This window comes from Falco naumanni, chromosome 7, assembly GCF_017639655.2.
Source record: "Falco naumanni isolate bFalNau1 chromosome 7, bFalNau1.pat, whole genome shotgun sequence".
NCBI lineage: Eukaryota > Metazoa > Chordata > Aves > Falconiformes > Falconidae > Falco > Falco naumanni.
Window position 1 is genome coordinate 15,553,160 of NC_054060.1, and position 22,206 is coordinate 15,575,365.

At 41.5% G+C, this 22,206-nt stretch overlaps 1 protein-coding gene across 12 annotated transcripts in view; it reads right to left on the reverse strand.

The window, feature by feature from the left end:
- Positions 1–364: 364 nt before the first annotated feature.
- Positions 365–22,206, reverse strand: part of SEMA6D (semaphorin 6D) — a 138,634-nt gene continuing 116,792 nt past the window's right edge. For 5 of the 12 annotated variants that reach the window (XM_040600623.1, XM_040600622.1, XM_040600626.1 and 2 more), the window contains exons 2-19: positions 15,151–15,307; positions 14,653–14,764; positions 14,042–14,102; positions 13,868–13,930; positions 13,676–13,777; positions 13,369–13,459; positions 12,972–13,091; positions 12,425–12,513; positions 11,407–11,624; positions 11,166–11,297; positions 10,815–10,970; positions 10,559–10,732; positions 9,687–9,827; positions 9,508–9,585; positions 8,598–8,689; positions 8,196–8,252; positions 6,220–6,387; positions 365–4,090 (exon numbers count right to left, since the gene is read on the reverse strand). In XM_040600623.1, the coding sequence (XP_040456557.1) occupies positions 2,787–4,090; positions 6,220–6,387; positions 8,196–8,252; positions 8,598–8,689; positions 9,508–9,585; positions 9,687–9,827; positions 10,559–10,732; positions 10,815–10,970; positions 11,166–11,297; positions 11,407–11,624; positions 12,425–12,513; positions 12,972–13,091; positions 13,369–13,459; positions 13,676–13,777; positions 13,868–13,930; positions 14,042–14,102; positions 14,653–14,764; positions 15,151–15,259 (3,267 nt within the window). In that variant the 5' untranslated portion in view covers positions 15,260–15,307 and the 3' untranslated portion in view covers positions 365–2,786. The remainder of the gene's footprint in view (positions 4,091–6,219; positions 6,388–8,195; positions 8,253–8,597; positions 8,690–9,507; positions 9,586–9,686; positions 9,828–10,558; positions 10,733–10,814; positions 10,971–11,165; positions 11,298–11,406; positions 11,625–12,424; positions 12,514–12,971; positions 13,092–13,368; positions 13,460–13,675; positions 13,778–13,867; positions 13,931–14,041; positions 14,103–14,652; positions 14,765–15,150; positions 15,308–22,206) is intronic. The other 7 variants (XM_040600628.1, XM_040600630.1, XM_040600632.1 and 4 more) reach the window with 7 other exon arrangements.

Genomic DNA, 22,206 nt, shown 5'->3' on the forward strand with positions numbered 1-22,206 from the left:
TCCGGTAAAGGTACATAGCATGTATTTTCAAATTCAGTGCATCTTGTTGGTGTATCCTATGGGTAACCCAGACTGTCCTACACTCTAACAGTGCATGCCAGTTCCTTCTTTGACGTTTTATATTTAAACTCAGGAGCCTGAAAGTCATCTACAGACACTCTCCTTCAAGAATATGCATGTCAACATGTGGCTGCAAAGAAAATGAAGGACATCCGTGTGAGTCACCGTCCACCTCTGCAAGTCTGATGGGAGATGTCTGTGCCGCCTTCACAGAGCTTTTAAAGGCAAGCAGTTTTCCTCTATTGTACCCCCAGCAACAATGCACCTAAAACTGGCTTCACTAATAATGACATTAGACACTAGGTACATTGGAATATTTTATTTTGACTTTACATGCGGTGTTAAAAACCCAAAGAACGTATTATTTACACATCCACAATACAAGTTTACAAGATATCTATACATGTTAAAGTACTCTATAGTATAGAGCAGCTTCATTTAAGGGTTACTTTTTTTATGCCGTACCATTAAAAAAGATACAATCTGCGTTTACCTTTGCACAAATGGATAAAGCATCTTTTATTATTAAATTAACAGAATAAGGACTAGGTTGAATGTTAGAAATTTCAACATAAATACTGAGAGAACTCACATTACCATCTACAAGGCAGCACAATGTTACAGGAGGTTATCAGGGTTCACATACATTTATCTTTCGGTTTCACACAAGTCTGTATTAATATTTGTAAAGTGAATTCGGATCAGTTTGTGTCTTTTGACAACCGAGTATATTTTTAATAGTTATTAATCTGTAGTGTTTTAGTTGCAAGATAGAAGTGTTTAGGAAGAGAGATCATTGATTTTTGGATCCAGAGGTCTCAGGAAATAAATGTCCCTTACAGCCTTGCAAGAAAAAAAATACTACTTCTATCCTTTATTCATTGTTCTGTAACAGAGATCCAGTTTTCAGTGACTAACCTTTCCTCCCCTTTGAACACGTAATATAAATCTCCACCGTCTCTGAAACCCATTGCAGTTATTTGTCCCGCTAATTCATGAATATTCCTCTGCCATGGTTATTTCTATAGTTATGCTCAATAAACAATGTGGTAGTGTGTATTTTGCAAGCTAAAATAGCCATCTGTGTTGAACATCAGCTGCAAGTGGATACTGTAAAACCTACTAAATAGCTTACACAACTTTAGCAGGTGTTCCATTACCCTAGAAACCTCATTTGATTTCACATTATAACTGTTTGATCCTTCGGAGAGCTGGAGTGGAATGTTTATCATGGTAAGGTGATTTAATGCTGCTGTCGTCTTGGATTGTAGGCTGCCTTTAGTTACCATTAATTATTCTTGCTTTTTATCTTTCTTCTTTTTTTTTTTTTTTTTTTGGGGTGCTGTTGAGAGATTTTACAACTGGCACTCGGGAGATATGTGCTATAGTGAGAACACTTGACAGATTTTTTTTTTCTTTTTTAGTACTTTTATCATTTGCATGAATAAGGCACAAAATGCACAGATTCAGGTAAACTCACACATAATATTTACAGAATATTGTCATTACCTGCATGACTTTGGAAAAAAAAAAAACAACCCTTACATAATACAACAAAAACAAATTGATTGCACTACTGTTGAGTTTTCACAGACTGCTTCTGCCAGGCCAATTAATGTGTCTTCTTTTTTATTGACAAGATCAATGTCAATCAGTGTGTAGGGCATTATTAAATGCAAGAAAAATGTAACCTCTAGTTACACAGGCCTTTACCAAATGAATTGATTATTAGCTGCCCTCAATGAGAAGTACAGGGGCTCAAGTTCACAGTGGCCAGGTATTGGATGGAGGCACTGTGGAAACACAGTAAAACTCCCCCGTTCCAGCCCAAAACACTAGATTTGAAATGCACAGCTCTGAATCAATAGCAGCGTAACAAGAGTTATGAAGAATTAAACAAATCTGCACTCTTTCACTGGGTGACTATTTCATCAAGGCATTATCATTCAGAAGGCTGGCAGAGATGCGCAGTTCATCATTAGCTGTCTCCAAACTGAACCCAATGGGCTGCAGAAGGCAGAGTCATCTGTTTGTTCAGTCATGCTCAATGTAAACAATTCCACAGCATAAAAGATGCAATGGGAATCTAAGTACATCCTAGTGTGTACAGTACACACGCACATCCACACACACACAGCTTTATCTGTGGCACAAACAAAATGCCACACACATGGAGAGAAAAAAAACCAATGCTACAGTTGGGCCAGAGACTGAATTCCAGCAAATTGATTATTAACCCAGATATTCATTGAGACATTACCATTTTCTGACATTTGTGCAAGAGGCAAGGTGAATGCATACATATTAAAATGTTCACATTTAATGGGAAGGACCACGCTTAATGGCAGTCTAAAATGGAACCCATTTTTCAAGTATTTGCTTACTGATTTTTTTCCCAATAACTTTTTCTCTTAGCTATTCAGAACAGTAAAGTAGCCCCCACCCCATTGTGCTACATGTCTCCTTAGCTCCAAACAAAAGAAATGTAATGACCAGCACTTTCCTTTGTTTTGTTTTGTTTTGTTTGTGTTTGCTCTTAGCAAGTACATTGAAGCCTTGCTATAGCTACATGTGGCAAGACACAGATGTTGCTGAAGTAAAGACAGTTTCTTTGGCCACTTTGTTCTCTTTAATAACAAGCAAGTCTCTGTCTTATGTGTCTACCATGCCACCATCTCACAACCTGTACAGGTCAATGCCACACTCGTTTTTAGCACAGACATGTCCTAGTAACTGTATTTGTTCAGTGGTCTGACTGAAGTAGTCTGAGGAACGAATGACGGTTTTGGTGGCACATCAGGTTTTAAGGAGGGTGTCCTCTTTATTCCTGTACGAGGAAGGGTGCCATTGCTCGTGTAACTGCTTTGCCTGGACAAGGAAGGCTGGAGGTGAACGCTGACAGGCGTCCCTTGCATGTAGTCCATCTTTGTGCCTGCCGTGGGAGGCATGTACCCCCCACGATTAATACTAGGCTGTCTGGATAACAAAACACCATTTGGTGAGTTTAAGTTTTTAGGAAGGGCAGATATTGAATGCCTTTGTGAAGAATTTTTGTGATAACCTCTCTGCCTTTCCAAAGAGGTCATTGGTACTGCAGGAGTGGTGGGAACGTCCACTCGTTTTGTGGGGCTGTTTCTCGGAAGAGTTGATGGAGGAGAGTATAAAGACGCCTCCCTGTTGGGAACCTTAGGTGGGATCTCAGACATATTTCCCATGGGATCCAGCATTAAAGTCTGGTGGGCCACTTGAATCTCTCCCATAATTGCTTTGGGATTACTAGTAGTTTCATTTAAGTGTTTCAGAAAATCATTCAGGGTGTTCCTGGAATCAACAGACCTCCTGTGGTCTCTTTTGCTGGACGATTTTGTAAGTGGATGATCAATATGTTGCATCTTTTTGTCTGCCTTGTGCGCATTAGAATTTGAGAAAGATGTATTGTAATCATGGGTAGCATTGGGAAGAACGATAGCACTAGGAATATGTCCGTGACTTAGAGGAGAGTGGGGTGGAGGACTGGAAGGAAAAAACTGAGGGCTTTTCAGTGGGGTCTCTTTTCGTGAAGCATTGAGGTTACTATGTGCTTTGTCCGATTGACTTTTCATAGCCTGCAGAGTCTTTTGTTGAAGAACCGGTGTAGATTCAGGAGTTGGAAGCGCAGCTAATTCCGGAGGCTGGCCCCTGTGGTCCACCATCATGGACTTCGTATCACCGTTTGGTGGCAAATCCTTCCTGCTAGTCAACAGGTTTGTGTAAAGTTTGGGTGAATCAATGTTTTGTTGATATTCCTTGACGGGACTATCGAACAGCCCATTCAGTTTAGCAAAGCTCCCACTGGAGTCAGTACAGGACTGAGCTGATTCTGCATCTTTGTGTATTTTTCTGGATTTCCGTACAAATAGATCCCGGTAACAGTAAACGGCCACTCCCGCAATAAAGGCTCCCAGGACAAAAGCGGCAAAGACACAAGTGATTAGGACATTCATATGAACCATTTGGTTGGACTCTCCCGATTGTACTTCCCACCTTACACCTGCAAAAGACAGGCAGTATATCATAAATCTACATGCGCTTCATACCGACACATTTCAGAAGGCGGCAGCCTCCCTCCGGGAAGTGCCTATGCCGTGTCTGTAAGTGCTCTGTGTCTAGTGTTAGTGCAACTCGGCTGGATCCTGCAATCCACAGCACCAGTGAATGCAAATAATTTTAAAAATAAGAACGACTGTGTGAGCATTGACCAGTCTAAATGAAGACTGTCCATTTCCTCTGATAATGAGGAATGCTTGTCAAAGCTTCTCTCCTCATATTACATTCCATTTAGCCTGTCCCCAAATTTCCTTTAAGGCTCTCAAATAGGGGCCTGCATGCTATTAACATTAATGATTTCTGCTGGAAAATTGAGGTTAGAAGGTGCTGCTAGGCCAGACAGCAATTAATAACTCATGGATAGATTTCTCTCTCAATTTTCTGCCCAACTCATAAATCAGTATCAAAAGAGAGACAGGATTATGCAAATGTGTAAAACTGTATAATTTACATACTGCATTGTTATAACCACGTTAATGTACTATGGTGCAAAGCTTGTAAACTAATACATCCATAGGTTGCTAGCCTTGGAGTACCACACCTTGCATTATATAGATGTACATTTTTTGAAGTTCAAGATTATGCCATTTTCTTAGAGCACTGATTTTTCTTTTCTTTTTTTAAGTCAGTAATAAACATAAATACTTGCATAACATGAAAAAAACCGAATTTGCAAGGTTAAGTTATTAGAGAATGTTAAAATCTAGAAAACTTTTAGTTTAGACCCAGAAGTTTAGATTAATATTGGATTATTAACTAATATCGGATTAGATGTTTTTTGTTCGTATATTAACAACAAGCTCTCTCTGGTTTTTTGAGATTTTTAAAGCAACCACAGACATCTTGCAGCTAAGACATTAGTTTTTAATGAAAGTAATTGTGTTAACTATCCCAAGGGATGTTAAAAGGAAAGAGCAAGACGGAAGGAACAGATTCACTTTTGTTAGAGGCAAGGCCTTTGAACATTGGTCATGTTCAGGGTTATGGGTTTTAATGGCACTGTGCAGAAGAGGAAAGAAAACGCGACTGAAGTTCACCAATAGCTATGACACAAAATGTGATTCAGAACCAAGAACAAATGGTAACAAAAACTTAAAGCAAAACAGAAAACAACTGCAACAAATTAAAATGACAAATGCACTGCCATAATGGCTGATAGGAAACCTGATATGTTTTGGTGAATGGTAATAAAACACGAATGGGTTTTGGCTGGTGAGATTTTCAGTAAATACAGAATGTGCAAACATGTCTGTCACGGGGCTCTTCTGTGTACTGATGGAAGAGTTGTTTTAGGTTTTGGTTATGGGCTTGGAAGCTTCTCAATTCTTTGGTTGACTGCAACAGTCTACTGAATTAAAGTCTTTGTTGCCTTTAAGAGCCTAATCAAAGGTCCACTTAGCTGAAAGAATGGCTACAGAAAGATGAATTACATGCAGAACGTGTTTCTTTTTGTGTTTGGCTTAAAAACTGTGTGTGTCTGTGTCTGTCTAGAAACTGAGATCATCTCTGAATTGATGCTCATATCCAGAGAATAAAAATTCAGCACATCCTTACTCAGATCTGGCCCACGTTCTTCAGAAACACGCTGCAGGTAGGCATGGATTTAACGCATGGATCTGTCACGGAGCTGTGCTTTGTTTTCTGTTCACCCACCCACAAACCAAATGAAAAAACCCCAAACCATGATGTTCTTGTAAGCAACCATTCATGAGGCCTGACAGTCTTACCCAAACTAGACTAGTCTGAAAACAACCACCAAAGGTGCATATAAGTCTTGAATGTAATTTTTTTTAATGCATCCAAAACTCCCACCGATTTTAATGGGAGCTTTGGAGCACTCCAGGAATAAAAGGCTGAGCTTATTATCGGTGTTTCCCATTATAAGCTCTAAGCAGTGCTTTGTACACCAGATAAGTAGGTATGAAAAACATGATTGCACTGTCTGCATATTCACAGGAAAGGGGTGTAAAATACAGCCCCAACAATCATGGCTGTTACATTTAAGCCTTAGACAATGCTGAGAGACTATCAGGTTTCCATTCAGCTGCAATGTATTCCCTGGTAAGGCCTTACCCTTTGGGACACCTGATAACGGATCAGAATAATCAGAAGTGTTTGGGTCATCTTGAACTACAAATTTCCGAGAGCCAGTCACTTTAGGTTTCCAGGAACCAATCACTTTAGGTGATATAACTGGGATACTTGCCACTGTGGTAATGGAAGCTGAGGAGAACTCCATGTCTGTGGTGGCAAACAGATTTTTATTAACGTGTTTCATGGCACATCTAAGCTATAGCTGGAGACAGTATTTAATGGGAGTTACATGTCAGAGCAAAATGTGACCCCCTACACTCTGCAGAAGTACAGCGGGCTGATTAAAATCAATTGGTTCAAAACTTTTAAGTACAAAAAAAAAAATACATTAAAACATCAACAGCTGCTAGCCAAAAAGCCAGAGAAGTCAAACATGAAAGCAGTGCAAAAGTGAAAGTAAGCAACTGGTGGAGGTGAAAAGCACAACTTTTTCTACTTAATAATTGCTATATTCTTCACTGGAGACAACACAGTTGGCTGCCTTTTAAACATCTTAAAAAAAAAAAAAAAGTTACTTGCAAAGATACGCACTCGTGACAGGTTATGCCCGAGAAACCAGATCAGCCCCATTAGTGCTATTATGGTATACCAGGAACTGCTGAATGAGCCATTTCTACAGGTGGAGATGAAAGGAATGTTTTTAAGCCCTATTTTGTAATGGTTCCTAAGGAACAAAGTTGCATAGATCCTAGCTCCTCTGTAGCACATTTGCTGAACAGAACCATCATAGCCTATGAGAAAAGGCACACGAGGAGGAAACACATCAATTTGGGTTTACAATCCAATGTATGCTTTGCACCACTCAAGCATTTTGTGTTTGCTGTCCCAGTAGGTTTAGGCATGAATGTTCATGGCTCGAGATCTGACTGAGAAACGTACTTCAAAAGCACACTTGAAAATGAAGTTCAGTTGTACCTGTGTCCTAAAATATCACTTTGAAAATTCAGCTGATAAACACTCATGGCAAGCAAGGCAGCATTTCCACATAACACAGTTGCTTTCCTAACTGAGTCTCTAACTTACATTATGGGTAAATACATCTGGAAAATATTAGTCTCAAACATTACTTCTTGTCAAGTTACAGAAGTGCAAATATCAGAAACCAAAACACAAAATAATATTCTTGTTGCACTCTTACAGTACACACAAATGTATTATTTTTGTATTTGTCAGTCAGAAATGTGCCCGTGGTTTGGAAGCAGAGACCCAAGTTCCAGGAGCAAAGACTGGAAAATAAGGGCTCGGTCTTGCTCCTGTTGGAATCAACACAGGTCCTGGTTTGGAGTTTGAGAGGAGCACTGGGTCCCGTCTCCCTGAGCACCAGGGGCTGACGGTGGAAACACTACTAGAAAAATCACTAAAGGAGAAAAGGATGTGAAAGTCCATCTGGCAACAATGCATATAAAGTTTTTTCTAAGCCACATTTGTCTACACAAGTCCTCATTCAGCTACACAGTTTGTGATGTTAATTTTTTTCCATTAGCATAAACTACTTAAAACATTTCAAAAATATAGAAATACACATTTTAGAAAATGTGTATTTGTGCAAAAAGCTTGCTGGGAAAGAGGAAAAGAGGAAAGGATAGGTAAGGAGGAAGATGATGAAATTCTGCCATTCATCTACTAGAGATGACCAATAGGGGCATTCACAAATGCATGGCTGGGGAAAAAAAGAGTAAAGCTTAGTGGACTTTCGTGCAGTGAAGATGTCATCTATGTTAATCAGGCTCTTTAATAAAAGATGTCTCAATAAATAATGAGCTGTTAACATGCGGCTACACAGGGTGAAGTGCTGAGTGAGAAGAGTCTGACTATCTTTACCATCAGTGGGAACATGAGTAAAAGCACAAAAATGGAGGATTGCCAACTGTGCAAAAGGAAGGAAAAAAGGGCTGAAAATGCTGAACTGAAGGAAAGTAAAGGTCATTAATTCAAAAAAATTAAAAAAAACTAACCAGATGTTGGGTCGCCAAATATTTTGTAATCTGGTGTAGCTGTAGTAGGCAAAATTTCTAAAAGAATTAAAGGAACAAGTAATCAGTAAAAAGTAACAAAAAGAAAGCAAAAGATCTCAAACCTGAGTAATGGAAAATAAAAACTAAAATATTACTGGTTACAAAAAAATAAATTCTTCAATACTTTGCTGTAGACCCCAAATAGTTGCAAACTGGTGAAGGAAAGACAAAACTCTGCCACCCAGGACCAAAAAGCTCAGCTTTGTGAACATTCGCAGTAACACCAGGTGATGTGTTCATCGGGTTACTGAAAAGCTCATCACATATTTAACATCCATAGTGAGGTGTGGCCACAGACTACTGTTGAGACATAAGAAATGAGCAGCAATGACTCAGCCTTACCATGGCAGTCCCCAAGCTGCGCCGTGTTGCCGTATTCAACATCTTGTACGTATCCTCCAGTGCTGTGGTTGTATGAAACAAACAAAGAGAACCTGCAATTAACAGTATTAGTAGGGAGACAAATAGTGATTTTTTTTTTTTTTTCTGGAAGCAGCAAATGGAAACATATACAAGAGCTGGTGTATGGCCCAAAAAAATTCTTTTACAAAATGCACAAGTTAGTTATAACCAGGCTTTACAACTCTGTGTACCTGCTTATGCCAGGAAATGGAAAGAAATAAAAAAATGTTCCTTTTTTCAGCAACTTCATCGTGTCTTCTGCATTGGGCATGCTCTTGGTTTTAGCTACAACTGTCCAATTATACTAGTTAAAGCTTGCAGTGCCCTGCTACAAAGGCCTCTTTTAAGATACAGCTGCTGATGCACTGTATATTACAGACTTGATTTTTGCAAAATGCCTTTGGTATGCATATATATCACCCCAGCTCCAGCGTGGAGGCAAAACCTTAACTCTTTTCCCACTGTGAATCCCGTGCCTTCACATTTGCAGTTGACTGCGCCCTGGCCGTGAGCACGCCTGGGAGGGGATGCTATGTCCTGTCCTCTCTGAGCTGCTCAGCTTTGCAGGCAGCAATTTCTTGCCTTCCTGCTTCCAACTGCTCTTCCTACAGGTCTACTTGTCCTCCCACACATATGTAAAACTCCTGCTAAAAGCGAGTCTTCACCTAGAGACTGCAGAGTTAGGTCAGACTTTTTCTGTTCTCTTGGACATAGAGCACACCGATAAACCACCTTTAAACCACCTGGAAATATCTTAATTGAGTGCAAGAGAAGAGGAACGGGATACGAGCTCGTGTGGTCTCTAGGGCATACGTAGAGATGCGAGGCCGATTTGGAAAGGGGTACTTACAGCATGCCTGGCGTCACTCTTCCACACACCTCGTGGTCTAACCAGCCACAGTACGGGTCCCGTGAAGCAATACATGCCCTTGCAAGAGAAAAACCCCAAGAAATCATGCATTTTTTACTTCCTTCCCAAGAAATGTTGGTGCCCTTCCTTTAAGGGAGAGTTCAGGAATGGGGCCGTACTTTTTACATGACCCGTGACGCTCACACCGACTCAGAGGAATTCTAATGACGCAGCTGGAGAATGCCACGAACAGAGCATGGTGGTCTCTATCCAGCTGAAGGGAAATGACTCTTCTGTCCTCCTCGCTCTCAGCATTACACCTGTTCATCAAAAATAACAGAAGGCCATAGTTTTAGTAACTGTCGTACTCTGTGCAGTGCTTACACTGCAAACATTTTATTGTCCCTGTAGCTACTGAAAAGAGACTTTTTACATATATAAATGTAACTTAGTGGTCTTTGCTGAGCGATTTCTAAACAAATCTATGGATTATCAAATGCCAGCTTCTGGCCCCTATTTACAGCTAGGTGACAAGTTTGCTGAACTATGTAGGGAAAAAATCCAAATCCATTTTCTTTGTTCTCTCAGTCGGCATAAATATCTCAGCAGAACAGGAGTCCTGTATTGGGCACCTGTACAGTCTAATTGGAATGCTTCCATTCCTAAATTCTTTGTGCCAGAAAAAACAAGATTAAAATGATTAGATGCAGTTTATACATTGGTCACTCTTGAGAAACCCTCAAGATAAGCTCACATCATTCCTTTTTAACAGCAGCGGCTAGTTCTGACGTTTCATATTCAGGAAGAAGCTATCTGTTTGCGGAAGAATTAGACTGCATCACTGATGTCACTGGAATGGAATTAGGTTGTTCACTCAACCCATGCAAAACGGCAAGTGACCAAATATTTTCAGGTTATTCAACCTGAGGAACACCGTGCAATGACAAACAAGTGGTGATGGTGATAATGAGTCGGTTTTCATTTGCAATAGCTTGTTTTAGCTAGGTACCAAGGACTAGATGAAGAGCTTAGGTGTTACGGTAATACTTACTTTGCATGATTATACGCTTCAATCTCTTCCAGTAATACGCTGTCATTCAAAGAAAAAGGCCTGGTCTTTGCCAAGATTTTGAGTACTACTCCTGCTTCAGAGCCAACAAATATGACTGTGTAGTTCTGGTAGGGTCCAGCAGCATGGTCTACAGCAATTGCCGTTAATCTGTATCTATCAAGACCAAAGGGCATATCATTAACAGTGCATTTTCTTGTTTTTCCTTTTCACGTGTCATTTCTGAATGGTGTCATACCTGACACGTGTTTTGGTAAACCAGGGCTCCTCAATGACCGAGGGAACAGCTGAGTCCATCAAAGGATGAGATTTGATGAAAGAAAGTGTTTCGTCTGGGAAATCAATGGAGGTTTTGTAAGCCTCTGCTAGGCCGTGTTTTGCACAGCAGCCAGGTCTGAAAGGAGAATAACATTGTTTTCCTCTTGGCATTTTAGTTAATGAGAAGGCAGCCTGCTAATGAGCATCCTTATGGCTGAAGCGTAAAGCTCTGCTTTGGTTTTCACCCGACAAGACATTCAAGAGTGCAGCTGATTTAAGGTAGCTCTTTGCAAGGACAATATTATGGCATTCATGAGTAAGAACCTTTTACCTTGGCTTTGGTACTTTGTCTTCAGGTACAGCTGTCCAAACAGAGTCAGGAGTCTTTTGTTCTTTAAATCTCCCTTTGAAGACTTTCTCAATGTCATCCATGCTGAAAGCACAGACTGCTGAACCAGGGATGCTGTAAAATTAGAAAAATAGTTGTGAAAACTCATGACTACAATGGCACCAATTTCAGTGTAAGAGAGAACCAGAGAACTGCCTTTGATGTAAGGTTGCTCATCTCTCACCTGTTAAGCTGCGTGGTGAACACACCGACAACCATGGGGACTCCATTGATTTCTATTATGTCTGTGATAGACTGCAGAACATCAAAGTAGAAGAATGAATCCCCGGGAACCGAACAGTTGAGCCGAGCTTTCAGAAAGGATGTCCAATGTTTCTCCAGGACTCTTTGGGACCCCCCCATGTCATTTTTGCATATGCGTGCCACACGGGAATACACAGCCTGTGGAGGAAAATAGAAAAAGGAAAAAAAAAAAAAAAAAAGGGGAAAGGGAAACGGAGAAAGGTTTGAGAGATACTAGGAAAGCAGTGCTTGTTTCTGAGCTGTTAATAAAATACCAAAGATGACTTCTTTAACAGGAAGCTGCCGTTTACGTGCACAGAAAGGATGAAAGCAAATGGTGTTTAGCTCGTCGTGCACAGGCATCTTAATGTATCACCAAGCAAATGCAACAATGCAGCTTGTCCCCGCCCTTTTTTCCCTTCAAAATCATATTGTTAGTGAGATTTAAAGACTTTAATTAACCATGTGTAAAGGATTTAATAATTTATTATAGAATATCCTTCCATGGTGAGGCACGAGTATTATACTCTGTACTGGCATGACTGAATTATTCAATATCCAGGGACATTAGAGAAACTTCCTTGAAACTCTTCTTTTGTGTTGTTTTCTTTTGTTTCTTTGATAAGCATGAAAAAAACCCTCAGATTTTCCATTACTTGCCACAACTGTTAAGGGAACAGCAACACTACAGCAACAGATACAACTAAAAGATACCAGTAGCAAGGTCGCCTAACAGCAAGGCATAGAGACCAGAAACAATTTTTTGGTTGAAGAATCCACTGTTCTGGTTCCCTTCCCACCCCTCCCCCCCATAAATTATACTGATGGGAAAATTGTGCGAACTCTGTACCAGTCCACACTTCATATTGTAAACCGTGCTCGTTAGTGATGCTGTTTTAGGATGATCTCATCCTGCTACGACTCACGGCTACCTGACAGCTCGCTGTGACAACACCTACCTTGCCTAAATTATTGTGCTCTACAGCAATTTCTCGGAAGAAGAAGTAAACGTAGTTCCCGTATTCTATGGCATGGAGGAAGTGTGGTTCTGTAAGAAAGAGCAAGGAGAAGGTTACTTCACAGAATTAGACAATTGGCACACGACACTCACTATGCTGCGTGACTTGGTGGCTTCTCCACAGGTCCACACCAGCTACCGTGAGCTCCAGTCTTCTGGATATTTTAGGATGTCCAAATGCGGGTGCACTGGAGCTTAAATGAACTTGAAGTATTTAATATTGGCTAATGGACTGTGAAAAGACCTCACAGAAATTGCATTTCAGCTAAGGTATTTTGTTACTGAAGATTCATTCATTCATGTATTGAACAAAAATTTTGTTTTAATTGTATTAAACTGCTTTTTTATTGCAATCGTACTATATCGAAAGCCACATATATGCTGACATTGTAGCATATGTATAAAGCACGCTGGTTGTGAATTACCTGACCCTCTGTGTCACTGAAATTACATTTGTCATGTGATGGGAAAATACTCCCCCAAATTACCTTTTATCCATTTGGAATCATACTTTATTGTTCTTAGGGCAGATCCATCCCCCATGCTGCGATAAATAACAGCATCACTTGCCAGGAAATCTGCTACTGTTGCTGAATACAATTTTCCATCTACAACGGAAGTTGAAAACGTGGTATTAAGAGGCCTTTAATAATCTACAGAATTCCGACTAGCCTGTATTTTTCACCGTTTCTTTACTGTCACTCTTCCCCAAATTGCCGTAACCTATTTATTAACAGCTCAGATTCTAATCCTTTGGAGCCCCTCTAAAAAATTCAAGAGCAGGGGCACCATGACACCTTTAGCTTTCCTGTGCTTGCTTTAAAAGCTCTCTGGCTCCTTTGGCGTCATTAATCATTTAGACTCATTACAAGCAAAAGTTCTTACCAGCAAAGAGGGCGACATTGGTTTGTCTGGCATCAAATGGGCACCTTGCCAAACCACTAATTTCCTCCCCATCATACTCTAAGGTATTCAGCTAGAGAAGAAAAATGGGTGATAGCGTCATTTCTATTTTGTACACTAGCACAAAATCATAACATTGTCTTTCCACAAAACTTAATTCAGCACATTGGCTTCTGTCTGGTTTTATTTCACCTTGAAGCACGCTCCCATCACACTAGATGTATTTGCTGTAGCATAATTAGAGTAAGCAAAACCAGTAACGGATCAATGACATTTTCAATATTCTTACCCGATAGTATCTGCACATAGGGTTAAATGCATTTGTTCCACAGACAAACACCATCTCATCGTTTCTTGGAACAAAGACTTTAATGAAGTTATGGCATTCATCCTGAAAAGAGAGCAAGATGTATTAATCACAGACTTTACGTATACAATAAACATTAGTGTTGTTTTTCTAGAATGTATATGCTAAACTTACTTTATGTTTGCCTTTCATAGCACAGTTCTCTCTGTCCTGCTGCCTTGACCTCCATGTTAATTTCTGTTAAATCAAACCAGAAAAGGACATTTAATTTCCTTTCCACGAAAAGTTCTTAAAAAATTAAAACCCTAAGAAAATACCTCTCCCTTGCCTGCAGCTCTACCTACTCACCTTGCTTGGAGTAACTTCTGATTTTGGAACTTCATTTAAGTTTACAGTGTAAACTTGGTCCCTGTTTGCAAAGAGTAAAAACACAAGTAAATTTGGGCCTTGTTTTTGATAAGCTAAATCTATTTTTAGAGTGCTTTGTTAGACCAGAAACTTTTATGAAATGCTTATGGATTTTCTGTGTTTAATACAGATCGGAGGAGGCTGGTCATAGGCAACGTGGGGTGGTTTTGATTTTTATTGGTGTGGTCCTTGGAGAGCACCCACAGTGTCCCGCTGTCCACTTAAGTATTTAAATGTGTTATCCTCACTTCCTACATCCCTGATGTGTCGGTCCAAGTTTAAAATGATCAGGAGAGGTTTTTATCAGGGCAGCAATATAAAAGAGCGAAAAAAGTATTTGATCATTGGCTTTAGCATAACTACAGTAACTGCAGCCTTCAAATCCAATTTTCATGCACTGGCCATAGATACAGTATGTTTCTCTGGGAAGTCCTCCCCCAATTCTAATTTTTATCATATTCCACAGATTTTTCCAAATGAATTTTACACATAAATGCAAAACCAGAAGAGAAAAGAATTTTAATCTAATGAACTGAGTGAGGGAAAATTACCTGCCAGTGATATAAAGTGTGTCTCGAATTTTCAACATCAGTTGGAAGTCCAGTCTGTGCTGAGATTCATTGCCTGAAGGGCGTCCTCTAAATACTGGATATTGCCTTGAATCTGCAAGTAAAAATGGGCTACACCATCACTCAGGATTATAGAGCTAAAGAATCAATATATGGCATTGATTAGCTGTATATACTAGGTGTAGAAGGGTTTAAACTAAATTCCTTGAGTAATGTCTTGAATATAAATGAGAAAAAGATGGCTAATGTCAGCAAATGTTCTTTTTCCTGAAGTTATTGCTGTATTTCTGATTGCTTTTTTTAAGAAAATGATTAAGTGTTCTATTAAAGATACAAAGCCAGTAAACACATTTCAATTTGAAAGGAAACCGACTTTTTTTTATTTTTTATTTTATTAACTTCCTAAGGTAAAAAAACCCAACAAAACCCAACATTAGAACTTCTCCCCTAGCGGTTAGCACCATTTGCAGATTTACTTACAGTGGTAGTCAACGACGTTAATAGGGTCCTCGTCTTCAGGGAAGCTGACAGCTCGGCACTGGGAGAGACTCATCAGCATCACGGAGGCACAGAGCAGAGGAAGCCTCATGGCTGGTGGAAGGTCAGTACCACCTTTGTGGCAACACTGGTTAGCTACCTGGGAAAGAGGAACGCGCCGGTGAGCTTTTGGCAGCGCATGCGACTTCCTACGGCAGGAGGGTTTTTCCGTTTGTATTTGAACACTGGCAGCAGTGGGCTAAACTGGTGCTTATGGAAGGCTCCTGGATGTACGTTGATGGGAAACTGCTGCGTGACATATCCCTACGCAAAGCTGCTCTGAAACACATTGATGTTTGCTAATTTTTAGCTGGATTTACAGGCATTTCCAAAGAAGCTGTCGACTGTCAGCCCATTTAATTCACGGGAATCACAAACAGAACATGCAGGCTGCTGACCTGGCAAGAAAAATTGTCAAACTTGGGATTAGAATTTTAATTAAACTGCAATCTCTTTCCATCCTCTCTATCACGGATTGTCATCCAATAAAACCCTTTCCCCATAAAATACCTAAATCTTATCCACAAAAAGTCATGACACACACAAGCTGTCTGAACATCCATACCACGTTTTAAAATTATTGCTTATTTCTGGGATGTGCCATCACAACGCTACGCCTGACATGCTCACTGCGAAAGACCTGATGTCTAAGACCAGACACTTGACGTGTTGCCTGGTGCAGTGACATACACACATGTATAGTAAATGCAAAAATGCTGCCTCTGCACTGTGACAGTGCTTGTCACATGCTTCGCAAGGGCGGCAAGAGACTCAAATGGGGGCACAATGCTGGACTGGGTTCCAAAGATGCCCCTTTCCCCCAGTTCTATTTGTTACTGTAGAAAGCTGGCAACTTCGGAGACTTTCATGGTGGGGTGTTTTTGTGTGTGCGCGTGCACGCGCGCTCTATAGGTTATACGGCACGTGTTATGATAGCACCACAACGTTATACAACAAAGCTTTGAAGAGGGGAAGGGAAACATAGCTTCTCCAATTAAACCGCAGGGATATTTTAGTGAGCAGAATGTAACTACTCAAGTTGCAATTTGGGTAGGATGCAAGAAAACGCATCTCAAAGTGAAACGTGATCCTTAATGTGATCCTTAATGACCACAAGTGGTCCGGGCAGGGGTCAGATTTCTTGTTAGAAACCTGGCAAACACTGTTCCCTCCTCCAACCTTCTGGAGGCATTCATTCAGCCCCGATTCGCAGGTCAGAGCTTTGAGTCACCAGCTCAATGCCTTGCAGTTGCTGAAATTGGTTATTAAACTCTTTGTCTAAACAGGAAAAAACAGAAGCCTTGCCATTTTAATGTTGCAAGAATCGCTGCGAGAGGTACGCGTTGCCAGTACAAAGTGCCAGGCTTGATCCAGCAAAGCACATAAGTATTAATCATTTAATAATTTGAAAAGCAATTAAAAACCCCCTTCATAACAACACTTAACCTTTCAGTAATGTTTACTGAGGATGAAAATACTGTATTTGTTAATTGATAGCAGGGCTGGCTAGGGGCAGGGCTTGGTCCTTCCATGAGGCTGCCGAGCTCAGGCGGATCAGGCTGGGCTGCGCGCAGAGCAGCTCACAGCCTGCTAGCATTTGGCGACAGGGTGGTGTCTGAATGCCCGTCCATTACAGACTGACCTGAAAAGAAGCATTTTCCACCGTTAATGATATTTCTGTATCTCAGTCCACCAGTCCAGAACGAATGGGCTGTGCTCCTAGTCAAGATTGATGAGTGCAGTGGTTAATAAACACTAATGATTCCTGGCACTTTCCCTCTGCTCTTCCTTGTCCTGACATGGCCCCTTCAGCTGAAGCATCTTGCGTTAAATTACTAATGAGCAAACTTAAAACAAACTGGAATTAATAAAGTTAGTCAAATTAGCTCTTTCTTGTGAAAGCACCATTAAGGCAAAGTCCTGCAGCACAGTGGCTCCCAGACACAATAACAAATCATTAATGGTTACACAATCTTTCTTTTTTTTTTGGTCCTTTTTTTTCTCACCCTAAGAAAAGCAGGCTCCAAATATCCAGCCCACTGCTGTCCCAGAGGAAGAAGAGAAAGGGGAGGCACACAAACTGGACGTTGAGTCAGTGCAAAGTAACATCTGTAAGGTGCTTAGCAGAAGTCCTCCCTGAAGCCTCATCTTCTTGGAGAACAAATGAATACAAATTGCCAAAGAGCAAGAATCTCTCCCAGGCATGTAGGCTCCAGTTAGCACAGGAGATGAGGTTGTTTGTGACCCACACATCGTGACTCAAAGAGACCCTGGCCTGGCTGCAAAATGCACGCAACCTGCAGCCTGCACAAGTTCTGCCAGCAGCACGCACGGGCATGCATTAGGAAGTTTCCTTTTTCCTCTCTTTCCTTCCAATATTCCCTCTAGGAGGAATTCACTGGGGCAACAAATACAAAACTTGAATACAACCTGCCTTCCAAAGGCAGAGAATGTCTTCTGGACTGGAGGAGACGGCTGCAGAGGACAAAAGGGCAATCTGCTACCTGGTGGCCGCAACAACTGTGACCTACAACCACACTGTCACAAAACCAAAAAGGAAACGGCCAAAATGCCAGGTAGACAAAGAGAGTATCGAGTTCTCTCAATTAGATTCAAATTTCAGGGGGTATATCATACTCCCTAAACCAAAGCAAACTTTTCTAAATGTAAAAACACGGGATGCGCCTCCCTGGAGATTGCACCGAGAGCAGGAACAAACTCATGCTGATGTCTTCCTCAGAAACCCCGCAAACCTCTGAACATACTCCAGAGATGAACTCTGAGAACATAAAAGGCAGGAACAGTTATGTTCAGCAGTCTCTTTCAACTAAACATCACCTGTCACAAGTCTTGGTGCAAGCAAACACCTACATCTCAGGAAGCACAGACCCTTGTCCTGCGAGGACAGAAGAGCGGACAGAGCTGAGCTAGATCAGCAAACCACAGGCAATTGTATCTATTCATTATTTTTCTTGTTAAAACATTACAAGAAGAGTAGCCCTGATTTCTAGCTACATATGAGAAGAAAATGCATCTTTTAGCTGCTTGGACATAGGCTTGAGATCAGAACCGCTGAAAAGAGAATAAACTTGGAAGAGCAGCTGTTCCCTGGATAATCAGAAAAATGGGCTCCATCTAGACCTTGGAACAGGCGTTTATGACAGCCAGGTGTATGCTTCTGGTAGGCACAGATACCGTGGTGCGAGAGACATAATTCTTGCCACATTCAGACCTTTTAATGGAGGCCACTGCTGGGGACTACGAATAACAATGCTGAAGTATCTGTTTGGACCAGAACAGCTGATGATGAAACGCTGGCAATGTCTACCTTCAAGAAAACGCAGAAAACAATCACACTCTGGGCCTGATTGTTTTTCCCCAGCCAGGATTCAGACCAGTCTGATTAATTTCTCTTATAAATTGCATTCCTAGCATTTCTGCTAGGAAATAATTCATGGCAAGTGCAATGTTTGGAAATTACCATATTACTATCCCCGTTTATTTTGCAGCTGGGGAACTGAGGCACAGATCAAGGGCGAATTTGTTACGGAGGCCAACCACCAAAAAAGCCTTTGCAAAGGCACGGAGCTGGTGGGGGTCGCTCCTTGCAGCACACGCGAACCGGCCAGTGCCACTGGGTGGAAAAGGCAGTACCAGATCCAAGATCTCCGGGCCATTTGGTCTGTGCCGTAACTACTTGTGCCTGCAAACACCAAGAAAGGGAGGTGTAAATGTTAACCGGTGGCACAGATCCACACCGGTGAAGAGGACAGCAGCCTGACTGAAGCAAGCCTTCAGGCCAGGGCTCTTGGTCAAGTGGAAGGCAGGCGGTTGTCCCAAGTCACAAACTGGCTCCTTGTGGCTGGCACCTCTCAATCTCACATATGAATCCCATCCTTCAATTCCTGATTGGGGGAATCCAGAGGAGCAGGGCATCATTTCTGTTAAAATATGAGCCTGCCTTCAAACAATCACACATGAAGGGGAACAGGCTGGTGTTTCTTGCCCATTAATCTACTCCAGCCTTTGACAACGCGCTGGTGACACTCCATCAATCATCTTTCCGTGTGCTACCACGTAAAAGAGGAGGGGGGAAGGGAAAGGGCATTCAGCCAGCTGGAAAGAAGCAACACATAAAATAGCTTCAAACCAGACTGATGCAATATCTTCTATTCACTCGAAAAAAAAAAGTATCTTAAAAAATCTCCTTAACACAATAAATGCTTCTCGAAATGCTAAGCGCAGACAGGAGTGTGGTACAGCAAATCCAGGCTGAGGTTCAAGATAGGTCAGAACAAAAGATATATCCTAAAAGTTAGTTCACTTGTGGAGAGCTTGGCGAGGCAAAGGAGAAAAAGGTTGCAATAATAAACGCTGAAAAACAGGCACATAACACGAAAAGGCTGCAATGACTACATGGTGTTCCCTCTCCCCCAGACACAGGGCAAATCAGGCCGTTAGGTGAGATCAAGGGTCTCCTCTGGGCTTGGGGGTACGCGTTAACCACGGCACCGAGGGGGGACAGGCAGGACTGATTAGCAACGCGCTGAGCTCAGTCAGTTCATGTGCTGCGGTTTCCCACAGCCCCAAGTGACTGGACTTCAGCAGATCGGGAAATCCCTGTTGTCCTCTGCTCCTTCCTGCATGCAAATGGCTCCCTGAGGGCACTAATTAGTGCAAATGCACTAACTAGTGCATTTCTGAGATAGCATCTTCTGAAATTTTGAGCATGAAACCACTCCAATAATAAGATAAAAAGTTAAAGCAAAAGAGTCCTTTACTGCTGTTTATTCAGAGATGCTCAGCAGGTTTCTTGGGACCTACAGCTGAGGCTACTGCTCCTCTCCCTGATGGAGAGCAAAGCAGACCCTCTGCAACTTCCACTCCTCTCAGCCCTTGAGACAAGCCCCAGTGAGGGTCACAGTGCATCCCTGGGCAGTGCCTGCAGGGCACCGAGCAGCTGCCCAAACCAGTGCTCCGAAACTCTTTAACCAGAAGACCATGCAAACAACACAGACCTGTCGGCTGGGCTACAGCAAGTCACAGATTGCACTTGCAACCAAATAAAAGTCACGTCAGTCTCCAAACGGGAACTTACTTGTGTCAAACACAAGGCGCACCCCTCCCCCCCCCCCTTTTTTTTTGGATGTAAAGGACTGGTGTAAAAAGGTTAAAAATACTGTTTACTATGGCCTCAGGGATTCTCTCTTGATGTACAAATCACCGACGGTACACTAACTGCAGGCTGAAAAACACTAGCTGAAAAGGGTACGGTTCCCACTCTTGGCTTCATGAAGTTAAAAGCCGTGCTGGCAGCGGCTGCTGCGGGGGTAGGATTCACATCGGAGTTTACTTGCTGACGGTAACTGCTACCAGGTGGGAGAAGCTCAGCTTCTTGAGCCAGGTGCAGGGAACAGCTTGCCGGCGAGGTGTTGGTGCTGCTGCAAGGGCTGGAGCTGCACTTCACCAGTGCATGGTACAGAAAGGTACCTTGTTGCTGAGTTTTAGTCTATCAAGCAGGTCAAGCTTTTCAGAAGACAAAACATTTCGAAGAAAATACATGAAGGGGGTACAGGCCGCCTTCAGCAGTGCTCTAGACCCGCTGCAGAAACGTATGCGGTGGCAACCATGGGTGCACCAGCATGTTCACTCAGAACAGCACCTTATCTCTGCTGTGCGTGGAACAAAATAACTACCGCAGAGCCACACACTAGGGAACCAGGCCAAAGCGGGTTTTGGTAATCAAAACATGAAAACGAAGCATTTTTCTATCATCCATGCCAAAATATAAGACCAGCATGGCCCCACGTCTGGTGGCTTGAACTCTAGAGAAGGAGCAAACAACCCTTTGTCCTACCTCTATTTTTTCCAGTCTTGCTCCTTTTTTCTATGTCTCACTGCATGAAATGGGTATAATGAGTCATTTGCTTACAAGCCAGAAAGTATTCCACACAGAATGCAACATTTGCCTTAAAAATCTGCATCAGTATCTATTAGATGAGAAGCAGGGGGATCAGATTCCCATTTTAGGTCATATCTATACATAGGTTTTCCAATGATGCAATTGTTTTATAGTGTGGTAAGTCCTCCCAAAACAAGGGTAGAACAGCCAGCATCAATGCAAGTGTGATTTTTTTAATATTTTTTTTTTTCAAATGGCATTCCAGCGTAAGCATGCTGCTTCTAATGAAGGCTGACTTCAGTTCCTGAAGGCAATGCCTGACACAGGGGTTTAGTGTACATTCAAATCTCAGAGATTGTCCGTGATGTGATAAATTTGTATTGTGGAGTTCAGTGACAGATTGTTTCAGCTAATTATCAAATAACACAGGAAGAAAACCTGTGGTTATAATAAAAGAAACATACTTAATTCTTGTAGTCCCTTTTAGAAACTTAGAGCATGGTTTTGCATGAATAAATAAGAAAAAGCGTCAAATTTCAACTTGCAGTATCTAGCCATCCTTTATTTCTATAACAGCTTTAAAGTCTGCAGCTCGGAAGAAAAAATTTAGGATATTTGGAGCCACGATATTAATTGAGCATGAAAGTGCAAATAACAGGTCTGTTATTTTAAGATAATACTTGACGACTTTTAAGGATTCTGCATTAACACCTCTTGATCTGTGCCTAAGTAAAAAAAGATAGTTTAATAATAAAGTGATGAAACCCTACCACTGAGCATCACAGCTTTCATCTTAATTGGCTTATGGTAGTGCTAGCTACACTTGGGTTGTTTGCGTGCTTTTAATGTTGCAGAAAGCACACCCCTCTTGCTCTTGCTCTGGAACAAGCTGACAGAACACTTGCAAAATGGATAGGGTGACTTTTTAACGATGCAAATGTTTAGTGGTTGATTAGATGCACTTTGAGGGCTAAATTCTCCTGTGATCAAAAATTGACTCGAACACAGGTAGTTTCAGCAGGAAAGGAAATAAAATGCTGAGCAAACTGGAAGTGATTGCTTCAATTATGTTTATTTTAAGTTAATTTTTGAGAGTT